The sequence below is a fragment of the Pseudophryne corroboree genome, chromosome 3 (genome assembly GCF_028390025.1).
Source record: "Pseudophryne corroboree isolate aPseCor3 chromosome 3, aPseCor3.hap2, whole genome shotgun sequence".
Taxonomy (NCBI): Eukaryota; Metazoa; Chordata; class Amphibia; order Anura; family Myobatrachidae; genus Pseudophryne; species Pseudophryne corroboree.
The window spans coordinates 541,176,510-541,195,327 of NC_086446.1; the positions used below are offsets into that span (position 1 = coordinate 541,176,510).

At 48.3% G+C, this 18,818-nt stretch overlaps 1 protein-coding gene across 1 annotated transcript in view; it reads left to right on the plus strand.

The window, feature by feature from the left end:
• The first annotated feature begins 215 nt into the window (after positions 1–215).
• The window catches only part of MRPL12 (mitochondrial ribosomal protein L12), a 40,099-nt gene continuing 21,496 nt past the window's right edge, over positions 216–18,818 (plus strand). The window contains exons 1-4 of the mRNA XM_063961195.1: positions 216–414; positions 1,626–1,803; positions 13,060–13,143; positions 13,227–13,364. Coding sequence (XP_063817265.1) covers positions 353–414; positions 1,626–1,803; positions 13,060–13,143; positions 13,227–13,364 — 462 coding nt within the window. The 5' untranslated portion in view covers positions 216–352. The remainder of the gene's footprint in view (positions 415–1,625; positions 1,804–13,059; positions 13,144–13,226; positions 13,365–18,818) is intronic.

Sequence of the window (18,818 nt, forward strand, 5' to 3'; positions counted from 1 at the left end):
TAGTTGGTGGCATGGATAGTAGAAGAACTATCCCGCTGGCCTAGCTTATCCCCTGGTGACGTGGCTCCTCCCCCTGACGTCTTAGGTACTTTAGGCCGCTTGATTCTAGGATCTACCCTCAGTAAAGATGTCCGCTCGCTAGTACTACTTCCTGGCAGCGCGTCACTACGTCACTTTCCCACCCTCTGACATACAAGGGCTACAGTGGTGTGATGAATAAAGTTTTCCTTGTGCAGAGCGTGCGCGCGCGGTGCTCCCTGGGTAGGTCACAGTGTCCAGGACTCCATGTGTTGCCGCCGGTGAGAGGGATAAGTGACCCGTCGGAGCCCTGACACCCGCACGCTCCGCCGCTATGTTTGCTCGTCACGCCCGCTGCTGCTGGAGAGTGCGGAAAGTCGCCTCCTCCCTGAGCAGGTAACGGCGTGGCAGTGCGGGGGAGAGGGGAGGGATGCAGTGCCGGCACTTCGGGTGTTATCTCCCCCAGAGCCACAACAGCCTGGTACATACACACACACCTGGGCCTTGCGTGCTGCACCTGCTGTAAGCTATAGCTCAGCGGTAGCACATAGCTCAGTTTGAGGTTACATACAGTATCAGTTTAGATGGGCAGTGATGGATGCACCACACTGACCTCACACTTCCATGAGAGCACACTACAGAGCAGCCCATCATCTCCTGTCCTGGCAGCGATGATAACGGTCATTTGCGCTAAAACCATTCAGAATGTGGTCACTGTAACCCGAGGGTTCTTGGGGCTCAGCGTCTGGGTGGCTGGCATCATATGTCCCCACGCAGTCTGTGCTGGATGCAATGACCTTTTCATTCATTGCCTTAAACTCTACGTAGAGTAGGCCATCCATCTCATTGTAGTAGTCTGGTGCTGCTAGATTATCTGTGGTGTAATACTTCCTCTTATTCCCCATTTGCCTTATCGCCAGCAAATGGCAAACTGGATTTATGAACTTTGTGTTGTTAAAAGGCTCCCTTTATGCAACCATTTTCCTTTATTGATTTAATAGGGGCATTGTATCATTACTGTCATTCTCAGGTTCTCATCCCATGTCACCTACAAGAGACACACAAGATTTAGTTTGTTCTACATTTTTTTCCACAATTCCATTTACTTTTTCTATGGCCCCAGTTTTCAATACATCTAAAAAATGCTTCTAAATTTTTTCAGTCTCTTTCATATATATATATTATATATTTATAATGTGTGTAAAGTGTAAATGCCTGCGCCTGGAATCCAGACAGAAGCCTGGTATTCCTCCTCAGGTGGTGGTCCACGCCACCACCTGAGAGGGAATAGAATAGTGTGCGAGCGAATCTTGACACCGGGCCTGAAGCGTGACGAGCTGGCTCTCTCCTGACTGGTGGGCTCCCATACTGAATACATACTTTTGTGTGCTCAGAACTGTAATCAACAAAGTGTCATGGTATTGATTTAAAAGCTGCTAGTCTAGTTTTCCCACTCCTAGCTGTATGCAAATAATTCATTATCTAGTTAGAGATAGTATTGCGTGTTAGTAGCTCTGCCCATTAGAGTAGAACCTAGATATTATTGTGGGTGCTGTGCAAACACTGATTCATAATGTGATGGTTGAATAATGACTGTTTGTACACAGGTTAGAGGTATCTGTAGTTAGGAATTTACAGACCTCCAGCACACTTAGAAATGAACCTTTGGCTACTCCGGCTTTAGACAATGGACACAAAGAATATCCCCCCAAAATCCACCAACTGGTAGACCAAATAGCAAGTCTAACTCTTCTGGAAGTGTCTGACCTGAATGAACTACTTAAGGTGGGTATAAAAGGCACTCTGTATTTATTCTGTCAGAGGTGTAGTTTAGCAAAATATGAACCATTTTGGGCTGATGTCAAATAACCAAACTTCATAACTATTTTGGTTAGACTATATGCATTGTTCTATGTAGGGCAGTGGTTCCCAATCTTTTTTGAATCGCAGCACCCTAGAGTATCAGATTTTATTTTTTTTTCACTGCAACCCTAGGCCAAAAGTTTCTTATTGAGAAATTTAGAAACGGTTATTAAATTAAGTAAATTGTGTTTATATGTCAACATTGGGTTCAGTTATGTGGGAGGGACAAGATTTGCTTCTGTTTATCCACATGATATGATTGGCAGCCGCCACCACTGGTTTTGTCTATGACATTGACCATAAATAAATTGAATTGGTCTTAGACCACCAACCCAAGGCACCCCTGCAAGTGTCCTGAGGCACCCCATAGATTGAGAACCACTGATGTATTGTTTTGTATAGCACTTCTATACAGTGAATATTACATTTTATGCATCATGAATATCAGGCAGGTAAAATGTATTTTTGTTGTATGAAGGCTTATTCCATGCCATCAGGTTTTGTTACAGAAATATTTTAAAATAAAGTATTAAATTGTCATTACTATTTCTGCAGCGGGGTACACTGTGTTCCACAGGGAATACATTGGGGTGTCGAGTTAGATCTTGATCCAGAGGCACCAACAGGCTAAAGCTTTGGCTATTCCCAGGATGTATTGCACCGCCTCCTCTATAACCCCGCCTCCGGACACCGGAGCTCAGTTTGTAAGTTGGTGCTGCATAATTGCTGTATCTGTCTACCCAGATACAGCAATTAAATCAGTCTTTGGTTAGACAAAAGTCTACCCCACGCTCCTCTGGGGTCATCTAAGCGGGCCGCTTCCACCTCACAATCCACTAATATTTCAGATAATTCGTCTGATGAGGATAGGGAATATACTGATCCATCAGACACTGATACAGACCTTCTGACGAGGACCCTGCAACTCAGGTTGATGTTCCTGACCTAGTGGAGGCTATTAAGCTGATTCTACAAATTGATGATGAGGTAGATCCCACTACTGCGTCTAAGAAACCCGATAATTTCAAACTTCAGAAGGTTACTAAAGTAGTCTTGCCACATTCTGACCATTTAATTGACATACGTAAGGAATCCTGGTCGTCTCCAGGAAAGAAATTCTTCCTGTCTAAAAAGATGCTAGCTCGTTATCCTATCCCTGTGGAGTTGAGTAACAAGTTGGGGAAACCACCGCCGGTGGACTGTCATGTCGCCCATCTTGTGGTGTCATTTACTCTGCCTGCCACCACTGTCACCTCCCTGAAGGAACCGACGGATAAGTGTGTGGAGGGATGCCTGAAGTCTATTTACTCCCTTACTGGTGCTGTACATAGACCCACTATAGCAGCCTCCTGGGCCGCAAAAGGAATTGAAGCATGGGTTCAGGCATTAGAGGATGAGCTGCCTTAGGATATTTCTGACACTGCCAGACAATATCTGTCTAATATTACCACCGCCTCCCACTATATTGAGGAGGCGTCCTCTGAGGCAGGTGTAATGGCTGCCAAGGCATCTACTACGTCTATACTGGCTCGCCGAAGTCTGTGGTTGAGGTCCTGGAAGGTGGACCTAGACTCCAAAAAGACCTTGGAGGTGCTCCCTTTTAAGTAGTCTCTCACGGGTACGCAATCTTTCAAGAGATGTCCCACTCGCCAGTTCTGCTCGCCGGTTATCCCTTCGAATCCGTGGAAACCGCAAGCTCTACACTTGGTTGTGCGATCCCTCCTGGACACAGGAGTGGTAGTGCCGGTACCTCTGTCCCAGAGAGGAAAGGGATACTATTCAACCCTGTTTCTGGTTCCGAAACCCAATGGGTCCTTTCGGCCTATACTCAACCTCAAATCATTGAACAAATTTGTGAGTGTGTCCAAATTCCGTATGGAAACTCTGCGCTCTATTGTACTGGCCATGGAACCCAAATACTTTATGGTATCCCTGGACATACAGGATGCTTATCTGCATATACCTATAGTCGTATTGCATTAGCAATATCTGCAGTTTGCTATTGGCAACCTACATTATCAATTCCAGGCTCTACCATTTTGGACTAGCCACCCCTCGGCTCTTCACTAAGGTCATGGCTGTGATGACGGCCCTTTGCCGCCGTCAGGGAATCAGGATCCTGCCGTATCTGGACAGCTTGTTGATCCTGGTGAACTCCCAAGATGTTCTCCACAGTCATCTGGAACTGATGGTCCAATTCCTACAAGCCCACTGGTGGCTCTTAAACTGGAAAAAGTCCTCACTGGTCCCTGCTCAGAGCATGGTGCACCTAGGGACACTGCTAGACACACAGCCAAACTCCAGAGAAAGTCTTGAAACATCAGGATAGGATCAGATGCTTCCTTTCTCGCCCCAGAGTGTAGATACACTCGGCGATGCAAGTACTAGGCCTCATGGTGTCTGCTCTCGACATGGTAGAGTACGCTCAATTTCATTCCCGCCCTCTGCAGAGGTTAATCCTCTCCAAATGGGACGGCCTGCCTCATCGGATCAGGTCTCAAATGATCTCCTTGACTTCCGAGGTTCGCTTGTCATTGAGCTGGTGGCTACAGGACCAACAGTTGAGCAGGGGCCGTCACTTCTGGATTCCCAACTGGGTCCTACTGACGCCAGTCTGTGGGGTTGGGGTGCGGTGGTGGAGCAACATTCTCTCCAAGGAGGAATCTCTCCTCCCGATAAACATTCTGAAATTGCGGGCCGTGTTCAATGCTTTGAATCTTGCCCTGCCTCTGGTAGAGAACAGGCCAGTTCAAGTACAATCAGACAACGCCACCACAGTGGCATACATAAATCATCAAGGCGCCACTCGAAGACGCATGGCAATGATGGAAGTGTCAAAAATCCTTCGTTGGGCGGAACGCCATTTGCCAGCAATATCGGCAGTGTTCATTCCCGGAGTCCTCAACTGGGAAGCGGATTTCCTCAGTCGTCAGGACGTGCATGCCGGAGAGTGGAGACTTCATCCGGAAGTCTTTCAACTCCTAGTGGACAAGTGGGGCTTACCAGATGTAGACCTGATGGCGTCTCGACACAATCACAAGGTTCTGGTCTTCGGATCAAGGACAAGGGATCCTCAAGCAGCGTTCGTGGATGCACTGGCAATTCCATGGAACTTTCGGCTGCAATTTGTGTTCCCTCCAGTGTCACTCCTGTCCTGTTGCTTGAACTACGGAAGTTCAAGCAAGAAGGAGGAATACTACTTCAAGTCACTCCAGCGTGGCCCAGACAGCATCGGTTCTCAGACCTGAAGGGTCGATCGATCGAGCGTCCTCTGCTACTTCCTCAACGCCCAGACCTCCTCGTTCAGTGCCCTTGTGTCTATCCAGACCTGGCCAGGCTGGCTTTGATGGCGTGGCTCTTGAAGCTTCACTTTTGAGGGCCAAAGGATTCTCCGAGGCGGTTATCCAAACTATGCTGAAGGTCCGCAAACCGACTTCTGCACGGATTTATTACAGGGTCTGGAATTCTTACTTCACCTGGTGTGCTGCTAAGGATTACGACGCTTACAATTTCAGAACTTCCAGACTTGGCTTTTCTGCAACAAGGCCTGGATTTAGGCCTTCGTCTGGCCTCCCTCAAGGTTCATATTTGTGCCTTGTCGGTGTGGTTTTCAGAGGAAGATTGCGTCTATTCCTGACGTTCATACTTTCACTCAAGGCGTTTTATGGACCCAGCCTCCCTATGTCCCTCCTGTGGCTCCATGGGATCTGTCTGTTGTCTTGAATGCCCTACAAGAGTCTCTATTGAACCTCTTGAATCTGTGGACCTTAAATATCTTAGGCTTAAGGTTGTGTTTCTGCTGGCTATTGCCTCTGCTAGGAGGGTGTCGGACTTAGGAGCTTTTTCCTGTTGTCCGCCCTTTCTGATTTTTCACCGTGACCGGGTAGTTTTCCGAACTCACCCTGGTTATTTGCCCATGGTGGTGTCTTTTTTTCATCTTAACCAGGAGATAGTTGTTCCGGTTTTTAACTCTTCTGGTTTGTCCTCCAAAGAGTGGTCTTTGTATGTGGTACGGGCTCTCCGTATTTACGTGGAGCGGATAGCCTCTCCCAGGAGGTCCGATACCCTTTTTGTACTTTTTGGTTTTCACAAACGTGGCTGGCCTGCGAATAAGCAAACCTTGGCCAGATGGATTAGAACGGTAATTGCACAGGCTGGTCTTCCAGCTCCTGCTGCTATCAAAGCCCATTCTACTCGGTCTGTTGGACCTTCTTGGGCGGCCCGCCGAGGCGCGTCCGCTGAACAATTGTGTAAGGCGGCTACGTGGTCCTCAGTGAACACGTTCGTTAGGTTTTATGCCTTTGATACTTCCGCCCCCCCCCAGGATGCTTCCTTTGGACGCTGGGTTCTTTTGCCTGCTACGGTGCATCCCCTCACATGAGGAACTGCTTTAGGACATCCCCGATGTATTCCCTGTGGAACACAGTGTACCCGCTGCAGAAAAGGAGATTTATGGTAGACTTACCATAGTTAAATCTTTCTGCGAGGTACACTGGGTTCCACAGGGCGCCCACCCTGACGCACTTAGCTTCTTTGGGTTTGTATGGCATTAGCCGCTGGTCCCTTCTCCTGTCATGAGAATGTGGTTCTATGTGACTAACATCTGCCTTCTCTTTACATGCTACTGCATTGGACTTGTTAACGAAACTGAGCTCCAGTGTCCGGAGGTGGGGTTATAGAGGCGGCCATGCAATGCATCCTGGGAACAGTCAAAGCTTTAGCCTGTTGGTGCCTCTGGTACAAGATCTAACTCGACACCCTGATGTTTTCCCTGTGGAACCCAGTGTACCTCGCAGAAATATTTAAATATGGTAGGTCTACCATAAATCTCATTTTTTGAGTCTAACTAGTTGACGACATGACTTTATTGGCAAACACGCAATGCAATATTTAACATTCTAATGTGTCTCCTACTATTGTGCTCGTAATGCATTAAAATAGGATGATTGGTGTGTTGTGTGCTTAGGGTCTGATTCTGATTTGAAGTAAAGCAAAAAAAGGCAATTAACTATGTATCTGGAAAAACATGTTGCAATGCAAGGGTAGCACATATATGTATTCTGTGAAGGGTAAATACTGGCTGCTTTTGCATATAGACCACAAATGTTAGACCGCTTTATTTGTACACTGCAATTTAGATTTCAGTGTGGACACCCCCTCAAATGTACAGCTCTCTGCACATTTTACATCTGCCGCACCTACAGTGCAACATGGTTTTGCCCAGGTGCACAGTTACTGTACTTGCTTTTCTCTAGCATCCATAAGGGATATTGGGGGAAACCAGCTGGACCAGCAGCGTTTTGGCGCCTTCCTCTGCTTAGAGCAGCTATCAGCAGCACACACTCAGCGCTTCCTGCCTCACAGACACGCTGGAAACTGGTACAGAGTGCAGCTAAAGTGGAGAGTCGCTTGTGTACACTATTCTGAGCCTATTTAAGACTACATTTATTGGTGTTATTGTGATTACAGAGCTGACAGTCTCACTGGTGCTGTGCAGCTCCGGGTGTGCTGGTATTTCTCCCTCTGTGTGTCTCCTCTTACATACAGTAGGAAAAGCAGGGTTGCATTATAATTGTCTGTATGTAAGGTATGTGTTTGTACTTACTGTTAAATATGGGTAAGCACAAGCTGTGCAGTACTGACCAGATTCTCTCCATTGTCTAATGCCTCTGTTTCCTGTGAGCAACGTAGTCAATCTTCACAAATTAGTGAAGAAGCTGGTGGAGAAGGTACAGAGCCCCACTGGTTTGGGTCTCTTAAAACTATTATGTCGGATATGTCATCCCAGCTCACTGCTAATGTGCAGAAGACTCAACTACTGCAACAAGCTGTTGCAGATTTAGCTGCTAGCGCTGATGCACAGCCCCCCTCCCCTCTCTCATACAGGTCCCGAGAAGCGTGGGTTACCTGCTCTGCTTTCTGATACAAATGATGATGTCCAGGATGATGGGGATGACCCGGACCCCATTAGTGGGGATCCTGATTCTACTATTTCCAAGGTTACTGCCGGGAAATCCACGTTCGTCCCCTCTGTGGCCACGCCGGCGAGACGTTCCTCCCCTCTGGGGCCCCGCCGGCAAGACCTTCCTATCCGGGATCGTCTTGTCCAGTCCGTTCGGTCTCGCACATTTCGATCAAAGGCCAGAGATGCCTCCAATGCGGCTAGAGGTACCAGAGGTAAATCCTGCCAGTTCCAGTCCTCAGGAACAGTCCACCAGTTCTGCTTCCACTAAAGCCTCAGCATGACTGTGCCCACCCACCACGAGGGGATCTCGAGGTGGGAGCTCGACAATGTCTAGGTCGACCACTATTGGTCGACAGTAACTAGGTCGACAGGGTGTCTAGGTCGACAGGGTCTTTAGGTCGACAGGTCAAAAGGTCGACATGAGTTTTTCACAATTTTTTTCCTTTTTTTTTTGAACCTTTTCATACTTAACGATCCACGTTGACTACGATTGGAACGGTAATCTGTGCCGAGCGAAGCGGTAGCGGAGCGAAGGCACCATGCCCGAAGCATGGCAAGCGAAGCGGTGCACTAATTGGGGTTCCCGGTCACTCTACGAAGAAAACGACACCAAAATAACATTAAAAACTCATGTCGACCTTTTGACCTAGAACATGTCGACCTAAAGACCCTGTCGACCTAGTTACTGTCGACCTAGACATTGTCGACCTAGTTACTGTCGACTTTCAATGCCACACCCCTTTGGAGGATATGCAAGTTACGTTACAACAGGCTATCCGGAAATTGGTCCAGTCCCACGTCATTGTTCCAGTACCTCTATTGCAACGTGGCAAGGGGTTTTACTCAAACCTGTTTGTGGTGCCGAAGCCAGACTATTCGGTCAGACCCATTCTAAATCTGAAATCCTTGAATCCTTATTTAAAGGTGTTCAAGTTCACGATGGAGTCCCTGCGTGCAGTGATTGCGGGCCTGGAAGAACAGGAATTTATGGTCTCCTTGGATATCAAGGAGGCCTATCTCCATGTTACGATTTGGCCTCATCAGGCGTACATGCGGTTTGCCCTGCTGGACGATTACCTCCAATTCCTGGCATTACCCTTCGGCCTGTCAACAGCCTCGAGGGTATTCACGAAGGTGATGACGAAGATGATGCTTCAGCTCCGGATCCAAGAGATCAATGTGGTGCCTCATCTAGACGATCTTCTGATAAAGGCAAGGTCCAGGGAACTTTTGTTGTTCCGTATAGACCGCACCAGCTGTCTTCTGTCCGACCATAGGTGGATCCTCAACTTACAGAAGTTCCACCTGGAGCAAACTCAAAGGCTCCTGTTGCTGCTGGATACTGTGGCACAGAAGGCGTTTCTACCAGAGGGCAAGGCAAAAACTCTTCAGGAGATGGTCAGCATGGTGCTCCGCCCTATTCGGATGTCCGTACATCTCTGCAAAAAGTTGTTGCGGAAGATGGTTTCCTCCTATGAGGCAATCCCGTATGGGAGGTTTCATGCCAGAACGTTTCAGTTGGATCTCCTGAGCAAGTGGTCTGGATCACATCTCCAGATGCACCAGATGATTCAGCTGTCACCTCAGGCCAGGATTTCCCTTCTGTGGTGGCTTCAGTCCTCCAATCTCCTGGAGAGCAGGAGTTTCGGGATTCATGATTGGACCATCCTCATGATGGATGCGAGGATGGGGAGCTGTCATCCAAGGGGCGCAGTTCCAGGGCAGGTGGTCATCCCACGAAAGCCTCCTTCCAATCAACATTCTGGAACTTCGGGCAATCTACACTGCTCTACTTCAGGCATCTCCTCTGCTCAAGGATCAAGCGATCCAGGTACAGTCGGGCAACACCACGGCGGTGGCGTATATCAATCGACAAGGAGGAACAGAAAACAGAGCCTGCATGCGAGAGGTGTCAAAGATACTCCTCTGGGCGGAAAGAAATGCAAGAGGCATGTCCGCAATCTTCATTCCGGGTGTGAACAACTGGGAGGCGGACTTCCTGAGTCGTCACTATCTCCACCCGGGGGAGTGGGGGCTTCACCATCTGGTGTTCCAGCAGATCAACCTGTGGGTTGCCCACAAATAGACATGATGGCTTCTCGTCTCAACAAGAAACTTCCCTGGTATTGCTCACGTACAAGGGACTCTCAGGCGAGGACAGTGGACACACTGGCGTCACCTTGGCTGTAGCGGCTAGTATATCTGTTCCTCCGATCCCATTGCTCCCAAGGGTACTAAAGCGGGTCAGGAATCAAGATGTCCAGGCAATTCTAATTGCCCCGGATTGGCCTCGGAGGGCGTGGTACACGTATCTTCTGGACATGTCCGTTGAAGACCCTTGGCCTCTACCACTCAGAAGAGATCTTCTCCAACAAGGACCGTTCGTCTACCTGGACCTACAGTGTCTTCATTTGAGGTTGAGCGGAACATCCTACCTCACAAGGGCCTTTCCAAGAAGATTATTGCAACCATGGTTCAGGCCAGGAAACCTGTGACATCAAAACTCTATCATATCTGGAGGAGATTTGTCTCTTGTTGCGAGGAATGCTTGTATCCACCTGCAGAGTTTCACTTGGGACATTTCCTTCGTTTTCTGCAGGCTGGTGTGGATAATGGCTTAGGTCCAGATTTCAGCTCAGATTTTCAGAAATTGGCAGTGTTGCCATAACGTCATCCTGGGCATCCTGGTATTTGGGTGTAGTGTTGAAATTTCTGCAGTACTCCTGGTTTGAACCTCTGATGACGCTAGAGGACAAGTACCTCACGTGGAAGACTGTGATGTTACTGGCCCTGCTCGACGTGTTTCAGAATTAGGTACCTTATCGTGTGAAAGTCCATACTCTGTCTTTTACGAGGACAGAGCGGAGCTCCAGACTAGACAGCAGTTCCTGCCGAAGGTTGTCTCTGCGTTTCATCTGAATCAACCTATCGTGGTTCTGACGCTGCTCCTCCGGAGGCATTGGATGCTGTGCGTGCCTTGAAGATCTATGTCAAGCGTACAGCTTGAATCAGAAAAACGGATTCCTTGTTTGTGATGAAACCACCATCTTTGTGGGCGGAGAAAATCGTCAGGTGACTCATTCTCAAGTGGAACGCAAAGTCCGGAAGCCCGAAACCGGAAGTCGCGGCACGCGACATACGCGGGCGTCTCCACTCTTCCACAGCTGCTGCGGCTGTGCACAAACCCGTGGACACAGCTACGAGTCCCCCATCCCCTGCATCTGATACCAGGACTACAGCTATTGTGGACCAGGCAGGAGGAATTACTAGGAGGACATACGGGTTTTGCACACTCCAGGAGCGCTCCTGATAGTTATGGATGGGTGAAATATTAACAACACCTTTACAACAAACAATACCTTTCTCCTAAGTGGCTTGTTTTTACATCATCTGTGAATATTCTCCACACAATAGTCAGCCAGTTTGGAGCCAATATTATATTCACATGTGTGCATGAAATTAAATTTAATTCAGCTGAAGGAGAACTATCCTGCAATTTCTCTGATCTATACAGGTGCATGCAATTAAGCCTTCTTCCTTGTTATTTATTTTCTGCACAATTAACAGCCAGCTTGCTTGGAACTAAAACTAATCTAATCCTGTTTACATATGTGCATGAAATTTGACCATCTCAGCTGAAGGAGAACTATCACATAATTGTTTAATCTAGATAGGTGCATGCATTTAAGTCTTTTTTTTCTTGAAGGGGCGCTATACTAACCAAAACATTAGTCTGTGTGGAGCTAACATTAATATATGTGGAGTAATTAACAAAATTAATGTTTTTTGGTCTTACGGTAATTACTCTTGTTTTACTGTGTGCATTTTAAGATTTTAACTCTATTAATTGGTAATAAATCATTAATTTGTATCAAAACAGCAGTCTGTTATTATATATTTTTTTGTGCGCCTTCACTTATATTTTTTGCTTTTATCAGTACGATATAGGACAAGTAGAGGGTATATAAACACAGCGCTTCAGTAAACAGCACTTATCAGGGTGGCAAAAAAAACTCAGGATTTGGTGACATCAAAGGGAGTATTGAAAAGAACATAGGTCAAGTAAGAGACGTAAAAGCACATGAGGGAAGAGGACCCTGCTCGTGAGAGCTTACATTCTAAAGGGGAGGGGCACACAAACAGGGGTGACGCAGATGGCGTAGAAAAAGTGTGTGGGCCACAGAAGGCTTAGGATGAGACGGCTGGGTTTGGTGAAGAAGTGTCTTGAGAGCCCGTTTGAAGTTTTGTGGAGAGTCTGAGGGGGAGAGGTAGAGAATTCCAGAAAAAGGGAGCAGCACATGCAAAATCTTGGAGGTAGGAGTGGGAGGAGATGATCAGAAGGCAGGAGAGGCGGCGTGCATTAGCAGAGCGAAGAGGATGGGCGGGAGTGTAAAGGGAGATAAGGTCAGAGATGTAATTGGGTGAGGGCTTTGTAAGCGAGTGTGAGAAGCTTGAAATGGATTCTGAAGGGGAATTCAGTAATGGAGAGTGTAAAAGATGCCATTGCATAAGATACCAGCAAGTCTATTTTTCATCAAAGGTGCGTTAACTGTATAGCTGAAACTCGCATTGGTTTTCATGCATTTTAGCATATGCAAGAATGAGCCCTAAAGATTGACTAAACCCAAAAATAGAAACAAGTGGACAAGCTGACTAGAAAGTGCTCACTATCTTTGCAGTTTGACTCACAGTTCTTGAATTATGGAACTAAAATCTGAGGGGGAATTCAGTTCTACGGGATGTCTGCAATATGCTTCTGTTTGCTCATTTTTCTCTGCACCCCGTAGAGGAGTGCAGGATAATCAGAGAGGACCGCCTGCCGTAACAGATTGTAATGTGCGCAGCTGTACATTGCAAAAAGTGTATTCCCCCCCCTCCCCCAATTATATTCTCACTGCTCCTCTGTATAATTCCATGTAGCTTCAGAAGCCCCAGCTTCTTTATTGTATTGACAGTCTGATCCAAAACTACATTTTCCCCTTCACCGATGATCTATTAAGCTGCTTTATTGCCATGGAGACCACACACAGAGCGCCTTTCATCTGTCTCACTAATGTACACTTGCGTTAGTATGTGAATATTGGGTACGTTTTCTGGTCACAGTGATGAAAAAGACACTTGGTCACTAATGATAAATGATAGTGGCATTTCCCCGTTTTCTTACTAATCACAAATACCAACTTATTGTAGGCCTTTTCTTTTGTGCTTTGTAGAAAACCCTGAACATTCAGGATGTTGGTATGATGCCAATGGGCGCCGCGATGCCAGGAGCGGTTGGCTCTGCTGTATCTGCACAGGTAAACAAAAATATTGTCCTAAGGACAAAGATTATGATTGAAAATAATTGCTTGACACTGACTATTCTCTTGGTATAACATAGGCCGTAGAAGAGGAGGAAGTGCCGGTGAAGAAAGAGAAATCGCACTTCACTGTAAAACTGACAGAATTTACCTCTGAAGACAAAGTGAAGCTCATCAAAGAAGTGAAGAACTGCATCCAGGGGCTGAACCTGGTGCAGGTAAGAGGCCTACATTGCGTAGGGCATATATGGTGGTTCATGTGTCTGGGCTTTTGGTGCCCCTTTTAGTTTTGCTTTATTGTAACTGGTAACTTTCATTGGTCTTCCCATTCCAGTCACATGACACCAAATAGTTATTAATCTGTAATTATTTGTAATATCTCCTTTCTCCGACGTCCTAGTGGATGCTGGGAACTCCGTAAGGATCATGGGGAATAGACGGGCTCCGCAGGAGACTGGGCACTCTAAAGAAAAGATTAGGTACTATCTGGTGTGCACTGGCTCCTCCCTCTATGCCCCTCCTCCAGACCTCAGTTAGAATCTGTGCCCGGCCAGAGCTGGGTGCTCCTAGTTGGCTCTCCTGAGCTTGCTAGTAAAGAAAGTATTTGTTAGGTTTTTTATTTTCAGTGAACTTCTGCTGGCAACAGACTCACTGCTACGTGGGACTAAGGGGAGAGAAGCAAACCTACCTGCTTGCAGCTAGCTTGTGCTTCTTAGGCTACTGGACACCATTCGCTCCAGAGGGTTCGAACACAGGCACCTGTCCTCAATCGTCCGTTCCCGGAGCAGCGCCGCCGTCCCCCTCGCAGATCCAGAAGAACAGAAGCTTGAAGACGATGAAATCGGCGGCTGAAGACTTCTGTCTTCATTAAGGTAGCGCACAGCACCGCAGCTGTGCGCCATTGCTCCCAGCACACTTACACACTCCGGTCACTGTAGGGTGCTGGGGGGGGGGGGGGGGGGGGGCTGGGCTGCAATTGTAGTACCTTTTGGCATAAAAATACATATATACAGTCTGGCACTGTATATATGTAAAAACCCCCGCCATTTTTTTACACAGAAAGCGGGACAGAAGCCCGCCACTGAGGGGGCGGGGCCTTCTTCCTCAGCACACCAGCTCCATTTTTTCTTCACAGCTCCGCTGGAAGCAGCTCCCCAGGCTCTCCCCTGCAGTATCCAGGTACAAGACGGGTTAAAAAGAGAGGGGGGGCACATAAATTTAGGCGCAAATAAGACTTATAAAGCAGCTATTGGGTAAATCACTTATTGTCAGTGAAAATCCCTGTGTTATATAGCGCTGTGGTGTGTGCTGGCATACCCTCTCTCTGTCTCCCCAAAGGACTTTGTGGGGTCCTGTCCTCAGTCTGAGCATTCCCTGTGTGTGTGTGCGGTGTGTCGGTACGGCTGTGTCGACATGTTTGATGAGGAAGGTTACGTGGAGGCGAAGCAAGGGCAGATAAGTGTGGTGTCGCCCCCGTCGGGGCCGACACCTGATTGGATGGATATGTGGAAGGTCTTAAATGACAATGTAAACTCCTTACATAAAAGGTTTGATGACGCTGCAGCCTTGGGACAGCCGGGGTCTCAGCCCGCACCTGCCCAGGCGACTCAGAAACCGTCAGGGGCTCATAAACGCCCTCTATCTCAGATGGTTGACACAGATGTCGACACGGAGTCCGACTCCAGTGTCGACGATGATGAGGCACATTTACAGTCTAAAATGACCAAGGCCATCCGATACATGATTGTTGCAATGAAAGATGTATTGCACATTTCTGAGATTAACCCTGTTAATACCAAGAGGGTTTATATGTTTGGGGAGAAAAAGCAGCCAGTGACTTTTCCCCCATCTGATGAATTAAATGAATTGTGTGAAGAAGCGTGGAGTTCCCCTGATAAGAAATTAGTGATTTCTAAGAGGTTACTGATGGCGTACCCTTTCCCGCCAACGGACAGGTTACGTTGGGAAACATCCCCTAGGGTGGACAAGGCGCTGACACGCTTATCTAAAAAGGTGGCCCTGCCGTCTCAGGATACGGCCGCCCTAAAGGAGCCTGCGGATAGAAAGCAGGAAGCTATCCCGAAGTCAGTGTATACACACTCTGGTACTCTACTGAGACCTGCTATTTCTTCAGCCTGGATGTGTAGTGCTGTAGCAGCGTGGACAGATACTCTGTTAGACGACATAGATTCCCTCGACAGAGATACTGTTTTGCTAACCCTGGGCCATATCAAAGACGTCGTCTTATATATGCGGGATGCTCAGAGGGACATTTGCCTGCTGGGCTCTAGAATTAATGCTATGTCCATTTCTGCCAGGAGGGTCTTATGGACTCGGCAATGGACAGGAGATGCTGATTCTAAAAAACACATGGAGGTTTTGCCTTATAAGGATGAGGAATTGTTTGGGGACGGTCTGTCGGACCTCGTGTTTACAGCGACAGCTGGAAAGTCGACTTTCTTGCCTCAGGTTTCCTCACAGCCTAAGAAAGCACCGTATTATCAAATGCAGTCCTTTCGTTCCCAGAAAGGCAAGAGAGTCAGGGGCGCATCCTTTCTTGCCAGAGGCAGGGGTAGAGGTAAGAAGCTGCACCATGCAGCCAGTTCCCAGGAACAAAAGTCCTCCCCTGCTTCCACTAAGTCCACCGCATGACGTTGGGGCTCCACAGGCGGAGCCAGGTGTGGTGGGGGCGCGTCTCCGAATATTCAGCAACCAGTGGGTTCGCTCACAGGTGGATCTCTGGGCTATACAAATTGTATCTCGGGGATACAAGCTGGAATTCGAAGCGACTCCCCCCCGCCGTTGCCTCAAATCAGCCTTGCCAGCTTCCCCCATGGAAAGGGAGGTAGTACTGGCGGCAATTCACAAGCTGTACCTCCAGCAAGTGATTATCAGGGTCCGCCTCCTTCAACAGGGAAGGGGTTACTATTCCACAATGTTTGTGGTACCGAAACCGGACAGTTCGGTGAGACCCATTCTGAATTTAAAATCCTTGAACACTTATATAAAGAAATTCAAGTTCAAAATGGAATCGCTCAGAGCGGTTATTGCAAGCCTGGAAGAGGGGGATTTTATGGTGTCGCTGGACATCAAAGATGCTTACTTGCATGTCCCCATTTACCCACCTCACCAGGAGTACCTCAGGTTTGTGGTACAGGACTGTCATTACCAGTTCCAGACGTTGCCGTTTGACCTGTCCACGGCACCGAGAATATTTACCAAGGTAATGGCCGAAATGATGATACTCCTTTGGCAGAAGGGAGTTATAATTATCCCGTACTTGGACGATCTCCTCATAAAGGCGAGGTCCAGGGAGCAGTTGTTGATCAGCGTAGCACTCTCTCAGGAAGTGTTGCAACAGCACGGCTGGATTCTGAATGTTCCAAAGTCGCAGCTGATTCCTACGACGCGTCTGCTTTTCCTGGGCATGATTCTGGACACAGAACAGAAGAAGGTGTTTCTCCCGGTGGAGAAGGCCCAGGAATTAGCATCTCTGGTCAGGAACCTCCTGAAACCAAAACAGGTATCTGTGCATCACTGCACGCGAGTCCTGGGAAAGATGGTGGCTTCATACGAAACCATTCCCTTCGGCAGGTTCCATGCGAGGATCTTTCAGTGGGATCTGTTGGACAAGTGGTCCGGATCGCATCTTCAGATGCATCGGCTGATCACCCTGTCCCCAAGGGCCAGGGTGTCTCTTCTGTGGTGGCTGCAGAGTGCTCACCTTCTCGAGGGCCGCAGGTTCGGCATACAGGACTGGGTCCTGGTGACCACGGATGCAAGCCTCCGAGGACGGGGGGCAGTCACTCAGGGAAGAAACTTCCAAGGGCTGTGGTCAAGTCTGGAGACTTCTCTACACATAAATATACTGGAACTAAGGGCCATTTACAACGCCCTGAGTCAAGCAGAGCCCCTGCTTCGAAACCGGCCAGTGCTGATTCAGTCAGACAACATCACGGCGGTCGCCCATGTAAACCGCCAGGGCGGCACAAGAAGCAGGATGGCAATGGCGGAAGCCACAAAGATTCTTCGGTGGGCGGAGAATCACGTGCAAGCACTGTCAGCAGTGTTCATTCCGGGAGTGGACAACTGGGAAGCAGACTTCCTCAGCAGACACGACCTCCACCCGGGAGAGTGGGGACTTCATCAAGAAGTCTTCACACAGATTGCAAAGCGATGGGAACTGCCACATGTGGACATGATGGCGTCCCGCCTCAACAAAAAGCTAAAAAGATATTGCGCCAGGTCAAGGGACCCTCAGGCGATAGCTGTGGACGCCCTAGTGACACCGTGGGTGTACCAATCGGTATATGTGTTTCCTCCTCTTCCTCTCATACCCAAGGTACTGAGAATAGTAAGAAAGAGAGGAATAAGAACAATGGTACCCGGAACTGCAAGAAATGCGCACAGAGGACCCATGGCCTCTGCCTCTCAGACAGGACCTGCTGCAACAAGGGCCCTGTCTGTTCCAAGACTTACCGCGGCTGCGTTTGACGGCATGGCGGTTGAACGCCGGATCCTAGCGGAAAAAGGCATTCCGGATGAAGTTATTCCTATGCTGATAAAGGCTAGGAAAGACGTGACAGCAAAGCATTATCACTGTATATGGCGAAAATATGTTGCTTGGTGTGAGGCCAGGAAGGCCCCTACAGAGGAATTCCAGCTGGGTCGTTTCCTGCACTTCCTACAGTCAGGGGTGACTATGGGCCTAAAATTGGGGTCCATAAAGGTCCAGATTTCGGCCCTCTCCATTTTCTTTCAAAAAGAACTGGCTTCACTGCCTGAGGTTCAGACGTTTGTTAAGGGAGTGCTGCATATTCAGCCCCCTTTTGTGCCACCAGTGGCACCCTGGGATCTTAACGTTGTGTTGGATTTCATGAAATCCCACTGGTTTGAGCCACTTAGGACCGTGGAACTAAAGTATCTCACGTGGAAAGTGGTCATGCTGTTGGCCTTAGCTTCGGCTAGGCGTGAGTCGGAATTGGCGACTTTGTCATGTAAAAGCCCATATCTGATCTTCCATATGGACAGTGCAGAATTGAGGACTCGTCCCCAATTTCTCCCAAAGGTGGTATCATCGTTTCATTTGAACCAACCTATTGTGGTGCCTGCGGCTACTCGGGACTTGGAGGACTCCAAGTTACTGGACGTAGTCAGGGCTTTGAAAATATATGTTTCCAGAACGGCTGGAGTCAGGAAGACTGACTCGCTGTTTATCCTGCATGCACCCAACAAGCTGGGTGCTCCTGCTTCAAAGCAAACTATTGGTCGCTGGATCTGTAGCACGATTCAGCTAGCTCATTCTGCGGCTGGATTGCCGCATCCAAAATCAGTAAAAGCCCATTCCACAAGAAAGGTGGGCTCTTCTTGGGCGGCTGCCCGAGGGGTCTCGGCTTTACAGCTTTGCCGAGCGGCTACTTGGTCGGGTTCAAACACATTTGCAAAGTTCTACAAGTTTGATACCCTGGCTGAGAAGGACCTTGTGTTTGCTCATTCGGTGCTGCAGAGTCATCCGCACTCTCCCGCCCGTTTGGGAGCTTTGGTATAATCCCCATGGTCCTTACGGAGTTCCCAGCATCCACTAGGACGTCAGAGAAAATAAGAATTTACTCACCGGTAATTCTATTTCTCGTAGTCCGTAGTGGATGCTGGGCGCCCGTCCCAAGTGCGGA